This window comes from Panthera leo, chromosome F3, assembly GCF_018350215.1.
Source record: "Panthera leo isolate Ple1 chromosome F3, P.leo_Ple1_pat1.1, whole genome shotgun sequence".
Lineage (NCBI taxonomy): Eukaryota > Metazoa > Chordata > Mammalia > Carnivora > Felidae > Panthera > Panthera leo.
This window is the reverse complement of record NC_056696.1, coordinates 12748928-12767998: the sequence shown is the minus strand read 5'-3', so window position 1 is coordinate 12767998 and position 19071 is coordinate 12748928. Positions and strand designations below refer to the sequence as shown.

The 19071-nt window shown below is 46.9% G+C and overlaps 1 protein-coding gene across 7 annotated transcripts in view; it reads left to right on the top strand.

Moving 5' to 3' along the window:
- The first annotated feature begins 873 nt into the window (after positions 1–873).
- LOC122211688 (selectin P) overlaps positions 874–19071 on the top strand; it is a 40218-nt gene continuing 22020 nt past the window's right edge. The window contains exons 1-8 of one of the 7 annotated variants that reach the window (XM_042925037.1): positions 874–974; positions 9393–9483; positions 11376–11762; positions 14385–14492; positions 14944–15129; positions 15876–16061; positions 16671–16856; positions 18338–18523. In XM_042925037.1, coding sequence (XP_042780971.1) covers positions 972–974; positions 9393–9483; positions 11376–11762; positions 14385–14492; positions 14944–15129; positions 15876–16061; positions 16671–16856; positions 18338–18523 — 1333 coding nt within the window. In that variant the 5' untranslated portion in view covers positions 874–971. Of the gene's footprint in view, positions 975–9135; positions 9484–11375; positions 11763–14384; positions 14493–14943; positions 15130–15875; positions 16062–16670; positions 16857–18337; positions 18524–19071 lie in introns of those variants that run through there. The other 6 variants (XM_042925036.1, XM_042925033.1, XM_042925032.1 and 3 more) reach the window with 6 other exon arrangements.

Here is a 19071-nt window from a genome sequence, read left to right as displayed (position 1 = left end):
AATCAAGAGTTAGGGTTTTCCAACCTGACGCTGAGTCCTGGAGACTTGATTTTGCTGGCTGATAACTCTGAGCCAGCAGAGCCGGCTGTCGAGCGCGACCGTGTGCCAGACATTGCTTCAAGCATCCGACCTCACGACAACCCTGTGGGGTGAGTTCTGGTACCATCGTTCTGTTTCACAGGTGGGAAGACAGGTATAGAGAGTTTAGGTCATTTGCCTAATGGTGAGACGCCCGTGCAGCCAACACGGATGTCAGGCAGCCGGGTCACAGAGCCCAGGTCTTCAGCCCCGAGCCCACAGCCTCCTATCCCCACACACAAACCTTCCAGTTTTACATCTTTCATTTTTTCCTGACACAAGAAGCAGAAACCCTTTCCTAATAACGACCCATGTCTCTTTTATATTTCGTGTCAAAACTGTTTCCAGCGATCGCCCCCAGTAGCCAGGATTTTCTCAGTGGTTTTTTTCCTTCCCCACCTTAATTATTTTTATTACAATTTTTGGTCCCTTGCCTCGCTTCTGGACTAGTCAACATTCATTGAGATTCCACAGTAACTGGAATATTTACACTAGGACATTATGATTAAGACAAAGCATGTTTTCCAGTTGTACGACCTTAAATTGGAGCTCGTAGCATAATCAGAGGAAACCTGACTCCTGGGGGGGTGTGGGCACTATTCCTGCACCACTTAGCCCGGGATGTCCTGAAGTGATTCACACTTGCCCCTGTCTCCAGACCCTCCCCCCCCCCCCATTGAAGTAGGTGACCCCTGTCCCCTTGGTGACCACTGCTAACTATTATCAACCACTCCTGTGTTATCAACATCCAACTTCATGTGAAGGGCTGTGGCGAAATTCTGGAACTTGAATAGGAAGTTGCTTTTCTAAACAGCTTAACACAGAGGGGAGGCAGGGAGGCTATAAAGTCTGGGTTGGGCAGACAGCCTAGAGGAAGCCGAGGCGCAGAGGAGATGGTAAGTTCGTTTCTCTGTACTCTGGGAAGTGGACGAGATGCTGTGTGGAGGCTGAGTCAGGCAGGCAAAGGTTTAGAGAGTGCAGAAGAGCAGTGGTCGTGGCACTTTATGTTGAGTAGCCCTTTAGACTGTGAGCATCTGAAAACCTGCTGTCTGCTTTGACCCTCCCAACATCCTTGGGAGGTGAGGTTGCTATTTCCGTGTCACAAATGAAGTCGCTGCGCCTTGCAGAGATGAGGTGTTGCACCTACAGCCCCGCTGTTAGGCTTGATGTTGTCTGCATCTAGACTTCTGCCCTCTGGCTCCCCGGCACCAGCCTACTAGAGCTTACAGAAACTCTCGAGGGCACAGATCTTGGTAAACCCTCGACCCCCTTCCCCAGGATCGGTCTTCTCTGTGGCTTGAGGGCAAGGCTGAGCAAATGCCCTGTGGCACACCTGTGGGTAAATGCTCTCTCATCCGGGCTCTCCTAGTTCCTTCTCTGAGCCCTAGGAGTCAGCTGGGACTCTTGCAGAGTAACCACATGGTTTCCATAGCTGCCTTAAGTCTCAGTGCTGTTAGTGACTCAGTTTCCTCATCTGTAAAATAGACATACATACAGTGTTCTGCTTTATTTTTTAAGTTTATTTATTTATTTTGTGTGTGTGAGAGAGAGTGTGTGCAGGGGAGGGAGAGAGAGAGAGAGAGAGAGAGAGAGAGAGAATCCCAAGAAGTTTCTGTGCTGTCAGCATGAGCCCGTTGCTGGGCTCAAATTCAGGAACAGTGAGATCATGACCTGAGCCGAAGTCAGGAGTCTGACGCTTAACCGACCAAGCCACCCAGGTGCCCCTATGGTGCTCTACTTTATGGTGTCATTTTGAAGATTAAGTAGGATTTGCTCTGAAAAGCGTGTAAATCTGAGGCTGGCACACGGTAACTGATTTGTCAATGTCAGCTATTATTGTTGTGAAAAAGAAAAAAATTCGTGGGGGTTTGGGATCCAGGGAAGATCCAAGGAAAACTAGGCATTCATGAACTTATCAACAGATAAGAAACACACAGTTTTACCCCCAACTTGCCAGGAGTCTCTCCCACAGTCCCAAACCCTGCAGTCCGTGGCTGGAAAGGAACCAACCGAACATCTCTGTTGTTGAGCTCCTTTCTGCGGGATGCCAGAAGAGAGCAGCACTCACACATGATTTCAACCCCCTCTTTGCTTTACTATCGTTCACTTTTCAAATATTGGCAATGGGGATTTTCTGTGTTGGGGAGAAATAGAGATAAGAGGACTAGGGAGAGAGGGGAAAGGAGTTTGAGTCTGTCCTGAGTTTGAACTCCAGTGACAAAAGAACGTGGATTGCTTTTGTCTCCTCTTTTGCATATCAGACATTCCCGGTATTGGTCAACTTACATGGACAAGGACTTAGTCATCTCTTCCTTCTATTCTCTTTGGGATCCTCCTCTATTTCGGAAGTGTATTAATACATTGGACTGTGGAGTTCTTTGAGATTCTGGTGAAAGTACAACTCTCTGTCCCAGATGAAAATGCAAACATCCACATAAACACCGAGCTTTCTGGGCAAGGACAGGGGGTTCCCCAACCCCCACATGGGTCTCAGGTTAGGAAACCCACCCTATCGCCTCCTTTGCTTTATGCTCAGAAGCTCCTCCACTGGCATCTTGAAACTAGGTTGGAATACTACTTGGCAATGAGAAAGAATGAAATATGGCCTTTGGTAGCAACGTGGATGGAACTGGAGAGTGTTATGCTAAGTGAAATAAGTCAGGCAGAGAAAGACAGATACCATATGTTTTCACTCTTATGTGGATCCTGAGAAACTTAACAGAAGACCATGGGGGAGGGGAAGGAAAAGAAAAGTTGGAGAGGGAGGGAGCCAAACCATAAGAGACTCTTAAAGACTGAGAATAAACTGAGGGTTGATGGGGGGTGGGAGGGAAGGGAGGGTGGGTGATGGGTATTGAGGAGGGCACCTGTTGGGATGAGCACTGGGTGTTGTATGGAAACCAGTTTGACAATAAATTTCATATTTTAAAAGAAAGAAAGAAAGAAAGAAAGAAAGAGAAAGAAAGAAAGAAAGAAAGAACTGGTAGATGACTTGAAAAAAAAAAAAAAAAGAAAAGAAAAGAAACTAGGCTGGAACTCTGCAATCCAGGCCTGATGGTGCCACCTCCGACACTGTTTCATTATTCCAAAGACTAGACCTCTTCCTTCGCCCCTGAGCACATTTGGCCCCTGGGATTCCGGAACCTCAACCCTTTCTGTGTAAATTTGGCTTCAAGTTCAGAGTGGCTTCAGTTAACCTCTAGGACCTGAGGAAAGAGGTTAAGAGTTAGCTGGTGGGGTATTTTCCATCAGATGGATCTCAGGGAGGAGAGCCTTTGATTGAGAACTTGCAGTTAAGTTGCACTGATGTTGGGAGAGATGTAGTGGGCTAAGAGCAGGTCTGGATTCTCTGCCATTTTACACCGGAACCATCTTAGGTCTGTGGCTTCTATTTCTTCCTTCCATGACCTGTTTTTCAAAATGTCACTACGTGGTTCACCCTCTCCTGGGCTGATCACTGGCTCTTAGAATATGTAGCTTCAGAATTCTGTAAGCAGAGGCTTATTAATCAGATCGTCAGAAGTCAAAATGACCTACCACGTGATGGGCAATACTGAGAAAAAGACCCTGGACCTAACCCTAGAGAGTAGGCCGTGGTGGTTTCATGAATGGCATTTATTACATTGTCTTCTAGGTGTCTCGCTTCTCTGGCTGAAAAGCAAACAGAAATGTTACAAAGTCACATACAAAATGATTCTTTTATGTTTGTAGGGATGTAGCTCAGCCAGGTTCCGATGGACTTTCAAAATTAGGTATGCTGCTTTATTTTTAATGCTAGTATATCAACCTAAACAATGGTGATCGGTAGTCTAATGTAAACACGTGCTTTGATTCTTAGCATTAATGTCCGGGGCTCCTTTCTGTCTTTATTTCTAACTTGCTGTTGGCTTGGAGACCTCTTTTTTCCACTGTGTTTCATGGTCTGCCTTTAAGCTGGGGCTACCAATAGCCGTGCTATGCCACCACCACTCCTATCCAGAACCTGAGGGAAGTGTTGTGTCCGTTGTAATGCCTTGTGAAACCTGGACTCTGCCACCAGCACCTTGCATAGTCCTGCCTCCCCAGTGACCCTCATATCTACCTCCCCACTTTGCATTCCCATTGACCCCAGCCCCAGCCCGTCCCCCATTTACTCCCACTGGGACTAGTACAGTAGTCTCCTCTCTCCACAGCTCAGCCTCTCTACCTCTGAGTCATCACAGCCACCATGGTTACGTGCACCTGTTCAGAACACTGACGGTTGGATCCCTTCTGCTGACATTTATGTCAGACCCGCAAGATCGGGCCCCAACTCACCTTTCCAGTTGACCTCTGGGACCTCCCAGTTCTTCACACCAAATGACCACATCATTGCCTCTCTTAAAATTCACACCCCCCGGCCTCTGACTCTTCTTTGCACTTAGAACCAAATCTCACCCCCCAGCTTCAGTTCCCAAAGCCCGGAGTGATCTGTAACCAGCTTCGTGTCATGCCCTTCTTGCTCATTCCATTCCAGCCACACTGATGGCTTCACGTTCTTTGAACTCTCCACACACACAGGGCTGCCACCCAAAGCCTTCACATTCGCTTTTCCTTCTGTCTTCAATGTTCTTCCTCCTGCGTCTCCCTGGATGGCTTCTTCTGGCCATTCTGCTCTCAGTTTCAACATCATCTCCTTGGAGAAGTCTGCCCTGAACTCCCTGCCTAAGGTGACCACAAGTCCCTGTATCACATAGCCTCACCTTATTTCCCCTACTTCTCGCTAGCTTCCAGTTTTCACGTTTACTTGTCATGAACTGCCATGTATTTATTGGTGCTTCATTACCTGTCTTTCTCAATAGATCATACATTCCGTAAGACAGGAATGATGTCTGTTTTTACCATTTTAATGCCAGTGCCTAGAAGAGCGCCTGACACATTGTAGGCACTTGGCAAATCAGTAGTTACTGAAATAGACAAGGGGCCAGGAAGTGCCTGTCTTGGTGACCGGTGGGGAAGGATCGATCGTAGAGAAGGCTCCTTTCAAGAGAAGATGTTTGGACTTATAGAGCCAGGCACACATAGAAGGAAAGAGTGCTCTGGGCAATAAGAAGAACATTGGGCACATACAGTGCCTTCTGGAAACTACGAGATGTTTCGTTACAAATGCATTGTAGAATTGGGGTGGGGGGGGAGAGGCACAAATAAATTGAAAATTAATGGCAGGAGATGAGACTTGACAAATAGAGGCCACATTTTGAGGGGTCCTATATGTGTCATCTCAAGGAGTTTGTAGGTATTGCTCAAGGGGTAGGAACAGCCGATGGATTTTAGGTAGTGAAATGATGCGGTCAGGTTTTTGTGTTAGAAACATCACTCGGACTTCATTATAGAGAAACAATGGAAGATGGGCAACTTGAGGATAAGATACCAGTCAGATGATGTCCAGGAAGGAAAGGATGATGTGTCTACTAGTTCTGTAGCAGTAAGCAGAAATCCGGAGAACGACCAGGTATCAGGTCAGAAGGTAAAGCCAGTGGGATTTGATGACAGGTTCATGTGAAGGGTTTGGGCAAAGGAGAGAAATGTGCTTTCTCATCCCCAACATCTAAGAGATTCTGCTATTTGATACCCTTCCCAGCTTTCCTGAAACATATGACCTATGTTAACCATCCTTGATTCCCGCACTTCTCCACATATCCCTCTATCTTACCCGCATGGCGTGAAGAGAGTGAGTCCTACTCATTTTTTCCCTCACGTGGGATGTGAACGATTATGCCCCTTGCTTCTCTCACACCCAAATAGAATGAGAAAAAGTGCCAAGATCATTTTTTTTGCACCGATTTCTTATGCTCTTCTGCCTAATAATATACTTTCAAATGTGATACAACTACTGCTGTAGCCCTTAAATACTTAGGTCTAATGATCACATATTTTCCAACATTTTCCTACTCAGTACACCCTTCTATCTTACTTTCAGTCATTTCTCTGCCATTGCTCTTTATTTGTTCATCCATTCATAAAATATTTATTAAGCAGTAAGCACCTGCTCTCTACTATAGCTGAGATTCAGACCTAAGGCAGAGCCCTTGCCCTTGAGAAGCCTCTGCCAGCATCCTCCTCCAGCTGGGCGATCATTTGTTTGCTTTGCACTTGGATTGCAGACATCACGCCCAAGAGGGAAGTCAGGGATGGAGATACAGTGTTGGGGCCGTTGGCAAAGAGATGACCAGAAGGTGACCTCAGGACAGCAGATGAGTGATAAGAGAATAGGGTCATGGAGGCCAGAACCCAGGGAAATCTCTATCTCTACAAGTGCCAGAAGGGGGTCGAAGTAGATTCAGAGGGAGACTCATCAAAATTGCTCAAGATGTAAGAGAAGAATCAAGAGAAGGAAACACGGAAGTATTTTAAACAAAAGGAACTACTCAGCGGTATTTATTGCTGCAGAAAGGTCAAGGAAAATAACAAGGGCACATGTTCACTGGGTTTGGTAATTAGGATTTCAGTGATAAAGGTAGCAAGGGCCATTTCACAAGCTGGAGTTCGGAGGAGGCCGGAGAGTAAAGGGAGGCAAGGAAGTTAAGGAAGCTGAACCAGAGGAAGGAGAGAAATCAGATAGCATCGGGGCAGAAGGCAAAGGGTCCAGGGAGGGACTTTGTCAGTTCTGCTCTAAAAGTGCAAAGCTGTGGTCTACAATGTAGACAGGAGAACAGAATCCCTTTCCGCGGTATCATCTCTCCCAACTTTGTGCGCCGCTCGCAATGCTGGCAGCTATGGGACTTGTGCTGGCATCCAGTACCCAAGCCAAGTGAGGGCAAGGGATAAACACTTTCTCCTTCCACTTTCTCCCTGCCCCTCTCTTCACCCCATTCTTGTAGTTCTTAGGAAAGGTAAAAGTTAAAGACAATCGCGGTGTGAAGTGGCTTTAATGAAGGTTTACGCAGGCACAGGATGTTATTCTAATGACCCAGTCTCAGACGGCTTCTCGGTGACTTCCAGTTTGAAGTGAGCTGCCAGAGAATATTAAAGATTAGCAGAGCGCATGGCCATTTCTCCTAGAGTCATTTCCTCTTGTTTCAACACTAAACAGGCTTAATAACACTAGGACACGGCTCTTAACTTTCCAGGATCTTAGATCTGAAGACGACACTGTAGAACAGGGGCAGGTGTGGAAGGCCTGCCCACCCCAAGGAAGCCTCAGAGGAAAACGACCACTCAAAGGCGTCATCCATTCTCCACATAAAACCCTTGTCAGTTTCCAGTGAGCCAAGGTACTGCCTTACAGTTAACAGAGATTCGAACTTGCGGTCCATTAAACGTGGACAGACTTAGAGGATCTATGAGTCTTCTGAAACTGTCTAAAAACACTGCAACTGTGCTTTTTTTTTTTTTTTTTTTTTTTTTAAGAACCCTGACGATAGCTTTTATCTGGCTTTCAAAGGAGTTCAAAAGTCCCGCAAGGGTAATCACTATGCTAACCCAACATCCATCCAGGTGAGCAAGCTTAGGCAAATCATCTTTACTCATTAAAACTCATCTCAAGTATTCACGGTCCAAAAGATCTGCTGCAGAATGCTGGAGAAATGCTTAACTGACCTGGCATTAATCTTTATGGCCTCCTTCGTCTCTCACATAATCTGTGAGGAGTCATTCTTAATATTTAGTGATTTTTTTTAACGGAAAAATATGATCAGATTAAAGTAGGAGATGCATCATGTATTTCCCTTTCTTACATGTTGTGCTTGATCAGAAGCACCTACCAAGTCCTCTAAAACCTTGAAATGTTTAAAACCATCTCTCTCTCTCTCTCTCTCTCTCTCTCTCTCTCTCTCTCAATTCTGTTTAAACCAAACCATATTTCAAAGTTTAAACAAAGAAGTTACGACATGAAACAGCTCTTTTAGGATAGTGGCCAGAGTTGGACGCTGATAGGGAAGCAGGAGCCTCCCCACACACTTCCTTGAGCTTGCCCCAAGGCCAGAGAAACCCCTAGAAACGCTCTGCACAGGGAGAAAACCACTTCCAAAGGGCACAGGGAGAGCACCATTAGAGTGAAAATACTATACTTCTCTCTAGTCCTACTGGAGAAGCCCAGCGCAAGGTCAAAGGTGAATATTGGGGTCCCCTTCATGCAGCCTACGCTATTGTGCTCTTTAGCAGCAATACTTTTGTTCTTTGTGCCTCTGAGAGAATTCTGGAAAATTGTGTAACGCCTTACACCTGTCTAAGTGGAAAGCTAGTATTTTTCATCATCAGTTTTAAAATTAACAAGAGATGGGATTTCCAACACATTGTAAAGATTAGCCTTTTACAATAAGTGAATGTCCCATCATGTCTTTTATTCCAGTGGAATTAAATACTGTAGTGATCTGATAGCCCTCATCACTTAAAAAAATATATAAGCAAGCTCCTAATAATAGGAAATTTTATATTATTCATCTTCTCTCCTCCTCCTCTACAAAATTTTTACCTAATATAATGCAACTTTAAGCTTAAAGTCTTTTCTTGATCACTAAATCTCACTTCTTTTACAAAAAAGGTAATAATAAATCCACATTTAAAAGGTTCAACTTTTTGAAAGCATATGCGATTTTAGACTCACCAACATTTAGTACTTTCATGTGCAGCATGAGGGAGTTGGCCAAGGTGAGCATTCCCGGAACTTATTTGTCTCGAAACATTTTTTAAATGTTAACAGATTTCATGAAGTCCCCACAGAAGGGAGCCCATTAAATATAGTACTTGCTATTGATCCAAAGGGAATAGGATTATTATACATATTAATAAATATTAAATATATAGGTACCGCGCATATGTATTAAATATTGAACAGTACTGTGGACATAGGCCGCCAGTGTAAAGCAAGGAGACAAGACATAGGTCAATAATACAGAGCAGACGGCATAGCCCAGCACCATTTGTCGATTCCCTGTGCATCAAAGTATAGGTCAGACGTATCTGTGCAGATCGGGAAGTTTGCGTGCAACTTCCTATTATTTTGGGGTATGGCATACTGGTTCTTACAGGAAGATTATTGCATAATAATAATGACAATACTCTTCTTACACGAAAATTGTAAAATGTTTCGTAAATGAAAAATCTTAGTTGCACAAAGTAGTTACTTGATAAATACTTATCGAATGAAAGAAGAAACAACTTCTGTCCTCAGCCTGGGTGCAGAGCAGGGCTCGGAGCAGAGCAGGGAGAAACAAGAAGGAAGCAGAGCACTTGAACCTCCACCCTGCTGGAAACAAGGAGGATTAGAACTCAACACAATGATGACTAACAGGGATTTGGGGGGCCACGCTGATTTCACCTGGGTACTAAAAGGAAGTTTTCCTTTCTCGTTTCAGGCCAGCTGCCTAAAAGCCATCTGGAACTGGAGATTTCAGACGGTGATCTTCAGAACTGCCCAACTCCTTTGCTTCAGTGCCCTAATCTTTGGTAAACTTGGTGTTCACCTTTCGTCTAGGCCTGAGTAATGAGGGGAAGTTAAGGATGCTAGCCAGTTGTTACAAGGAATGGGAAAACTGTTCCCGCCCAGATGCCTTGAAGAAAAATGCACCCAACACCATCATATTGGTGGAAAGGCTCTGGCACAAACCGAAATGGACATATCCAGGACCAATTAGCCACTGGGCACAGCAGGCCCTGGCCCACAGTACTGTCAGGGACCCACAAAAAGGTCTTAGTATACCGTACTGATATGTACGTCTTTCTACTAATGCAATTATAAAATATAGTTTTTAGTATTTTATTACAGAGGAAGGAGCTTATAAAAGAAAAGCTGCCCAGAGTCCATGAAAGTCAATAACGCAGCCCTGGTGATGCCAAAATAAAGTCTTAGGGCAAAACAATGCAGTAGAGGTGTCAGTGGGGGAGGGACAAACATAAATGACCCTCGTGCGGGCAGCAGAGGACAGGGTTGAATAGGAACAAGATTCTATAAACAGGAAAAAGAGGCACTTCCAGGCCTGATTGCTTACATTGTACACCTCTTCGTGTGCGATCTGGCCTCTTCTGGCCCGGGTGAGCTCCCACTGGCCACGATAACAACAGCTTTCATCAGAGTCCCCCTTACACTTTCAGAGGGCACAAACTTTATTTCTACTTGCTGCCACAGGCGTTGCTTCAAACGGCTTGTTCTAAGCCCTATTTTGCCACGTGAGTGAGCAGAGATGGAGGGCGTAGCGTAACTTATCAAAGAGGAACAGTCAAGAGCAGTGGAACGAGCGTAGGATCGCAGGCCAGGAGATCTGGTTTGCGACCTGCCTCTGCCACAAACACGTTGTGCTTCACTCAACAAGTATTTACTGAACACCTGTCAGGCACCATGCTCTGTGCTTGGTGTTAAGGACCCAGAGATTAAAATTCACAATCTGGCCGGTGTGGACCGTGTCATATGAAGAGACGTTCCAACGCCCAGAGGGCGATAACGGGAAGCGGAGGCAGAGACGTGCCTACCCGGGGAAGTCAAGGAAAGCAGGGCGAGGAAAGGTTTACCAGGCATAAGTGGGGAGGGCAGCCAGACTAGCAGGGAGCATGTGCAAAGCACAGAAGTGGGAGTTCTGTTTTGCTAAGAAGGTAAATATGGCGGGTGATGAGGCTGGCCCAGCAGGTAGGCTCCGGATCATAAGGCATCTTATTTTCCACGCGAAGAGGTTGAACCTGTAGATATGAGGCAGCCACCAAGACATTCTGTGTGTCCTTTATTTTTTTTTTTTTTAATTTTTTTTTCAATGTTTTTTATTTATTTTTTTTTGGGGGGGGACAGAGAGAGACAGAGCACGAACAGGGGAGGGGCAGAGAGAGAGGGAGACACAGAATCGGAAACAGGCTCCAGGCTCCGAGCCATCAGCCCAGAGCCTGACGCGGGGCTCGAACTCACGGACCGCGAGATCGTGACCTGGCTGAAGTCGGACGCTTAACCGACTGCGCCACCCAGGCGCCCCTTTTTTTTTTTTTTTTTTAATTTTTTTTTTTGTGTGTGTCCTTTAAACAGGACAAATTACTTACTATGTCTCTTCCGTTTACCCAAGGAGACTAGATGCCTCATAAGGTCCCTTCCAACTCTGTTCTCTTATGATTCCAAATCTTTCAGCACCAAGCGTCCTCAGAACAGTACATTTTCTTATTTTGACTTCACATATATATGTGTTTGGGTGAAAGATGGAAACCACTCTTCCTTCTTAAGACGACTAGATTAGACACAACATAGTCATATTTTAGCTCTTTGTCTTCCAGTCAGAACCCCATCTGACTTACACAGAAGCGTATTTATGCTCACGGACTCCCGGTGAAGGATGCTAACCTGGCACTCGCTCTCCTTTACTCAGAACTAATAAAGCAGAAAGAAGTGGCAGCGTGGACCTATAATTACAGCATCAAAGCATATTCATGGAATTATTCCCGGATGTTCTGCCAGAAGCATTACACGGATTTAGTGGCCATCCAGAATAAAAAAGAGATCGCTTACCTCAATGATGTCATGCCTTACTTCAACTCTTACTACTGGATTGGGATCCGAAGGATCAATGATAAATGGACCTGGGTGGGAACCAAAAAGGTCCTCACCAAAGAGGCCGAGAACTGGGCTGACAACGAGCCCAACAACAAGAAGAACAACCAGGACTGTGTGGAGATCTACATCAAGAGCGTGTCAGCCCCTGGCAAGTGGAACGATGAGCCCTGCTGGAAAAAGAAGCGGGCGCTATGCTACACAGGTAGGAGCTTCTGTACTCTGAAGTTTATCTGTTTCAAAAAAAAAAAAAAAAGCCTTCCCTGGTTCACTAATAGAGCCTCTGAGTCAATAACATCGAGTCACAAAGTCAGGTATGTGAAAACAAAGAATAAATGACAGTTGGAGTGCTTGGGTGGCTCAGTAGGTTAAGCGTCCTGATTTCTGCTCAGGTCGTGATCTCACGGTTCGTGAGTTTGAGCCCTGCATCGGGCTCTACACTGACAGCGGGGAGCCTACTTGGGATTCTCTCCCTCTGCTTCTCTCTCTCTCTCTCTCAAAATAAATAGATAAACTTAAAAAAAATAAAGTAATTAAAAGAAAAAACTACAATCATGCAGCATTAAGGAGCACCTTGAAGAATATAAGATCAGGAGTAGAGAAACTTGGGTTTTTCTGAAACTAAAAGGACATTTTTTTTTAAATTTTTTTTTTTAACGTTTATTTATTTTTGAGACAGAGAGAGACAGAGCATGAACAGGGGAGGGGCAGAGAGAGAGGGAGACACAGAATCCGAAACAGGCTCCAGGCTCTGAGCTGTCAGCACAGAGCCCGACGCAGGGCTCGAACTCACGGACCGTGAGATCATGACCTGAGCCGAAGTCGGACGCTTAACCGACCAAGCCACCCAGGCGCCCCTAGAAGGACATTTTATAATCATTGGATCCACCTTCCTCAGTGTGTAACTGATTAAATAGATGCTCAGGAGTTTCTAGTCCCCTAAAATTTATATCCAGAGCTTTTCGGCACCACTGCGCCCTCATATAATGGGCAGTATACGTTGGAAGATAACTTGGCCCCTAGGAGACACAGCTATAACTGATAGCTATTGTACATCACTACGTTATTGTGATGTTATTAGTTCATGGGTCGTAATCCTGTTTTGTATTAGTTTCATTTAGTCCTAGTGAGAACCTCATCAGTCAGGTCCTCTCATTTCATTGATGAGAGGAAGGTCCAGGCTATGAAGGAATCTGCTCAAGGTTCGAAGCTACCTGATGGTAGAGTCGGTTTCAAACTCACGACTCTAAAGTTGGTGTTTTGTGGCCGCGTATGCTACGGTACTCTCTACTCTGCCTTCTCATGAGACAACACGAGAACAGGGCCGAGAATCGCAGATGCTTACAGATTCCCTTCGACGGCAGCATGTATTCAGGTGTGCTGGTAGGGACCAGCGGCATGAGGGAAGGGAACTGACAGTGAAGAGACCCTGCGAGTGTGTTCGCTTCTCAACAGAGTGAGCGGTTCCCGAGTAGGCAGACATGCGTGGAAGCGTGGTCCTCCTGGGGTCACGCGCCTACGCTGGAACCGGTTGCATCTTTCTGATGTGGCTTCTCCCGCCCCCTGTAGCACATGAGATCATTCTGAGATCCTTAGGAAGCTACGATCAGAACAAACCATGTGTGCTCCAAGAACATAGGGCACGGGTATCACGGCTGTAAGACATTGGTGGGGTCAAGGTGAATACGATGGAAGACGTGGACCAGACCTCTATCGCCTCCTGCATCTTCCCTTTACTCCGACCCTTCCCAGGGCCCCCGTGCAGCCCCACCAAACTTGCCGGCTGCCTCGGGAATGCCCTCCTGTAGAACCGGCACGACCTCTAGAATTCGAGCCTCTCAGAGTTGAGAGGGAATGTAGGTAGACATCATCTAGCACAAGCCTGAATGTGACATATGACTTCCCTCTTGTAATCAACCCTAAAGTGGCCCAATGTGTGCAGAGGAAACGCCACGAGAAAATATAGCCACAGGCCTTGCCCCCAGCTATGACCTCATCAGTGACGACATTCTCAGAACCCTCCATCGGGTGCATGATGCACACGCCCACAAAGAGTCTCTTGTAGGAAAGGAACCTCAGCCCTTCTCCACTGGGACTCACTGAGAAGGGTGTGGCTAGTCAGTCGTACTCGGCACTACCTAAGCCTGGCATATTTAGGCCCGTGAAACATCTCTCCATGGGATTGTTTGTCCTGTACCACGAGGAGGTCTTAAGCGTCTCATGTGGTTCCCCTGCCCCTCCATTGTGCGGCGCTGGGCACAGATTTGAAATCAACAAACAGTGGAAGGGCTTTGGCCCTAACCCGGGGCAGGCTGGCCTCGGAGAAGTCACTTGCCTGAGGTCCTGTAATAGTAGGCAGCAGAGCCAGGACTCTGATGACATATGTGTGACCCACCCACTGCCCTCCCCCCCCGCCCCGCCACATCTGATGCCCAGCCTTTATGTTGTAATGCCCCTCATAGGGGTTTCCGTAATAATACAACTCTATGCATATTCTTGGTTAAAAAGCCACAATCTATTTTGTACCACATAGAGGAGTTTCTCTGTCTACACATCGATCAGTGGCTCTTTTGTCTCTCTGGGCTACACAAAGCAATCCCTCCTTAGACAACAGCTTAAAATGGAAGCTATGCAATGCTCTGGTAGGCTTCCCCAATGCCCTTTGCAGGGAACAGGGTGGCACTCCAGAGGACACTGTAGTTTTGTGTTGCTTGGCTAGCTCAGTCTTATACCAAGAGGGGCTGAGTCTGCGGCTTGGAAAGGAATCTAACTTCTCTTCACACCTCCCGGGAATGCGTACCATACTGACCCTTTTGCATCCGTGCAGCGTCCTGCCAGGACATGTCCTGTAGCAAGCAAGGAGAGTGCATTGAGACCATCGGGAACTACACCTGCTCCTGCTTCCCCGGATTCTATGGACCAGAATGTGAATATGGTGAGGGCGCTATTTTGTTGATATTATTGTGGCCTTTGGTCTTGTGCTGGAGGTGGTCCAGGAAGCAAATCATGTTGGAGACTCTCCAGGGGGTAAAGCTCATCCTGGTCCTCTCTGGGGTCAGTCAGTCAGCCCCACTCAAAGTGTCCCAAGACACGCCCTCTGGGTGAAACCTTTTATCCGTAGACCATTGGTTCAAAACAACCTACACGGTAAAAGGGAAGCAAAACAAAGGCTGATTTTGCTTGCTTGAAATAAAAACCACTGAAAGACTGATTATATCCCAAGATGTAGCCAACACAAAGGAACCAAGTAAAGATGACCAGGTTGGGTGAGACTAAGCCCAGGAAGACAGGATTAAGAGGGTCGTACAAAGAGTTCCAACGTCCAGCAAACCTGACATTGTCTTTAAACCTGCAATGAAAAGAAAATTAACGTTTTGTCCCCACAGTCCAAGAGTGTGGGGAATTTGGTCTCCCCCAACATGTGCTCATGAACTGCAGCCACCCGCTCGGGAACTTCTCCTTCAATTCAGAGTGCAGCTTCCACTGCGCTGAAGGGTACGAATTGAATGGACCCAGCAAGCTGGAATGTTTGGCTTCCGGAACGTGGACAAATAACCCACCGCAATGTATAGGTATGTGGACCCTACTCTTTCCATCCTCGACGACGACTAGAAAATAAGGGGAAAATAAGCTTTCTCCATTAAAAAACACGAGCGATTGGGGCGCCTGGGTGGCTCAGTTGGTTGAGTGTCCAACTTCAGCTCAGGTCATGATCTCATGGTTCATGGGTTCGAGCTCTATGTCCGGCTCTGTGCTGACAGCTCAGAGCCTGGAGCCTGCTTCGGATTCTGTGTCTCCCTCTCTCTCTGCCCCTCACGCTGTCTCTCTCTCTCTCTCTCTCTCTCTCTCCCTCTCAAGAAAAAAAAAAACCTTAGAAAAATGTGAGAAATAATGAGCATCTGCATTCAATGGGGAATTCTGATTTTTACTACTACCCATCAATGAGAGTGACACTGATTTTGATTTTCATGATGTTTTGCGTATATAGAGTGAGGTGATCACCTTAATTCTTGATTCTCAGGCAAAAGCATCACAAAGGGACCTCTCTCCCTTTGCTTATTGCAAAGTGAACAGTATAGTAATGAGGACCTAGGGGTTGAGTCTTATTAATTTGATACTTTGACCTTGCTTCTTTAAATGCAACATGGGGATGTTTGGATCTTTCCAAATGGCTCCTGAAAGTACCATTGAACCAACCAGGTGTTTCACCTTGCCCATCACTTACGGAAGGTGCAGACGGCTGCTGGGGCATCCTAAGGTTTCACAGGTGCTGGGCATAACCCAAGGGCTCACACCTTTGCTCTGTGGTTGTTTGTAGCTGCCCAGTGCCCACCCCTGAAGACTCCTGAGCGAGGAAGCATGACGTGTCTTTCCTCTCCGGAAGCGCCCCAATACCGGTCCAGCTGCCACTTTGCTTGTGAAGAGGGATTTGCATTAGTTGGGCCAGAGGTGGTGCAGTGCACAGCCTCGGGGGTGTGGACAGCCTCACCCCCAGGGTGTGAAGGTGAGTTTCCGGTGGTTGGGGATATGCGACGTCTACCGTGCCAGTCCTTGCTGTGAGTACAGAGGACAGTGGGGGTCTATGGATAAGCTGGCCTGAATCACCACAACTTGACTCTCCTTTCCACCTGCCACTTAGTACATCAGGATGGGAAAAGAGGACCAGGCTCCAGAAAAATCAAGAGGCTGATCTGGCTACAAACAAATTTAAAAAGTCCTCCCTTGGCCTAAACTCAGAGCCCTCAAGCAGTTTTCAGAATGGCTCCATTCATAAATTTCACACAAGAAGGAAAGGATGGCATCTACATCCTTCTAGTGTCTTCTAGATACTAGAAGACCTACCACGACAGGTTTATAGAGATAAAGGGATAGAGGACATTATAAAAACCTTGGAGGAGTCTTTTTTTTTTTTTTTTTTTTTTTTAAGATTAAGGTCACCCTGTGGATGGATTGTCCAGGTCTGGACAAATCATCACTAGGGTCTCCTGACCCTTACAGATTTCTAGCTCCACCTGGATTTCCTGGACGAAGTTTTATCATTGCTTTCCAGCTGTGGGTCTGGGTTTTCTCCTTCCTTAGTATCTTTCTCTCTGTCCTTGGTTGTTCTCTCTAGTTGTGTGGTGTCCGCTCCTGGAAGCCCCTGGCAAAGGGACCATGGACTGTGTTCATCCCCTCACTGCCTTTGCATATGGCTCCAGCTGCAGATTTGAGTGTGAACCTGGCTATCAAGCGAGAGGCTGGGCCACTCTCCACTGCATTGTTTCTGGCCAGTGGACCGCACCCTTGCCAGCCTGTGAGGGTAGGATTTTCCTTTAGTAGCCCTCTTCCGCCCAGAAAGGGGCCATGGCGCAGTGGAAAGGCTCAGGGTAGCCTCCTTCAGGTTCTGACATTGGAACAGGTTGTTCAGCCTCCCGGAGGCATGGTTTTCTCATCCATGAAATGAGCTAAGGTGCTTTTGTGAGAACGAAGTATATAAAAAGCACACAGTTAAACAGCACGTAGAAAGTAGCTAGCATTAGACTGGGCATTCAATCAACCTTCATTTCTGCCTCGTTTTTTCCCTTTCTGCCTCACTGGCAATACAAGCTGTGGGACAATGTCCTCTACTTGAGAGGAAGCCAGAATGGTGGCTATTAAGACAAAGAGGGGGATTCCCCATTAGCGTTTGGAGGTGACTTGGACAAAGGAGCGAGGCGCGCTGCGTCCACAGGGGCCGTGATGCAACCCTAGGCGGTTACACAACAGCACAAAGCTGAATTCTCTGCAGTTGCCTCCTGCCCTCAGCTTCTGAGGCAGAGAGGGTGAACAGGGGAGCAGGAAACTGAAGACTGGATTAGTGAGTGCCCAGGAGATGGAGATCACAAGCCCAACTCTGCTACCGTCCAGATACAAGACGTCAGGGAAGTAACTCATTCCTGAACCTTCCTTTTCTCATCTGTAAAGAGAGAAGGTCTGGAGGATCTTTGGTTCTTTGATGCTCCGATTCTGTAACAACTCAGAGGTCTAAGCCCAGGGTGTGATGGTGGTCTTCACACTCTGAAAAAAACCCAGGAATAGCCTGGAAATGAAATGCTTTATCAAGGATGCACATGAGGAAACTGGTCTGTATCAGAGCTAAGGCCACTCAGGGCTCAATTCTGTGCAGGAACTGTCCTTGGCCTGCACTCGCTTGGCAATTAAAGTCTGATGACGCTGACATCCTGTGTTTCAGAGATATGGCCCACTCAGGACCATTTTATAAACCTAGCTAATAGGATGTCAACAATAAGCCATGTTATTTCAGCTTTTTCCTTAAACGTCCAGCCTGTTATATATCTCCTCCTGCCTGATCCAGTTCTGCAAATATCATCAGTAAATATTTAAAGAGTACCTTCGAGGTACCAAACATGGCCAGGCTGTGGGACGCAACTAGGAACGGCTAAGCCCAGCCTCAGGGAGACTGTGGTCCAAGGGCAGGACCACAGCAGTCTCCGCACAGTGCAGGGGCTGTGGGGAGCACACTAGGGGAGTCCCTACCCCTGAGCTGCTGGGAGGGGGGCAGTCAGGGAAGGCTTCCTAGGGACAGTGAAGTCTAAGCTGAGATCAAAGGGCAGGTGAGTGACCCAGGCAAAGAGAGCACAGGAAGGTGTTCAAGGCAGCTTCCCTTTTGGAAAAGGGAGGATTCAGGGTTCTGAACGTACTGATAATATGGGTAGGAAGACGCATCTCTTGAGTGGCTCTTGTGAGAAAGAACTGAGCCCTTCCATGACCCAGTTTCAGACGACAACTTTTTCCATTTAGCCATTGCCTGTGAGCCACTGGAGAGTCCGGTCCATGGAAGCACGGATTGCGCCCCACTCTCGGGACCGCTTCCATACAACACCAGCTGTAGCTTCCGTTGTGCTGATGGCTTCAGGCTGAAAGGAGCTGACGTGGCCCAGTGTACTGACTTGGGACGGTGGACAGCGCCCGCCCCGGTCTGTGAAGGTAATGTGACATCGGCACGTTCTGTCTGTGTCTCTCAGCTTATTATGCAGTTAGCAGTCATTGATTTATTCCTCAGACGTTCACTAAGAACTACCCGGCCCTTTGTGCTGGCCCTAGGGACGAAATGGTGAGCGAAACACCCGTTCGTTACAGCATTTTGGAACTCAAGGTGAAGGTTTCACCGATTGAAACCCGCTGAGTGGGTTGGCGTGAAGAAGATGGGACTGGGAGGAAGGAATGATGCATGAGGAACAACGTAGAAGAGTAAGGGGCAGGGCATTTAGTCTAGTTCTGTCATTCCCCGGCAACAAGGTTTTGGTCTCTCAGAAGTTCAGTGTCTTCTGTAGAGCGGGAGTATTATTATCTGCCTCACCTACGTGCCTCATTACTGTTGTGAATGAATGTGGGTAAAAAGCAAGCTTGAAATTGCTATGAGTTGAGGGTGCCTCGGTGGCTCAGTCGGTTAAGCATCCAATTCTTGGTTTTGGCTCAGGTCACGATCTCACGGTTCGCGAGTTCGAGCCCTGTGTGGGGCTCTGTGCTGACAG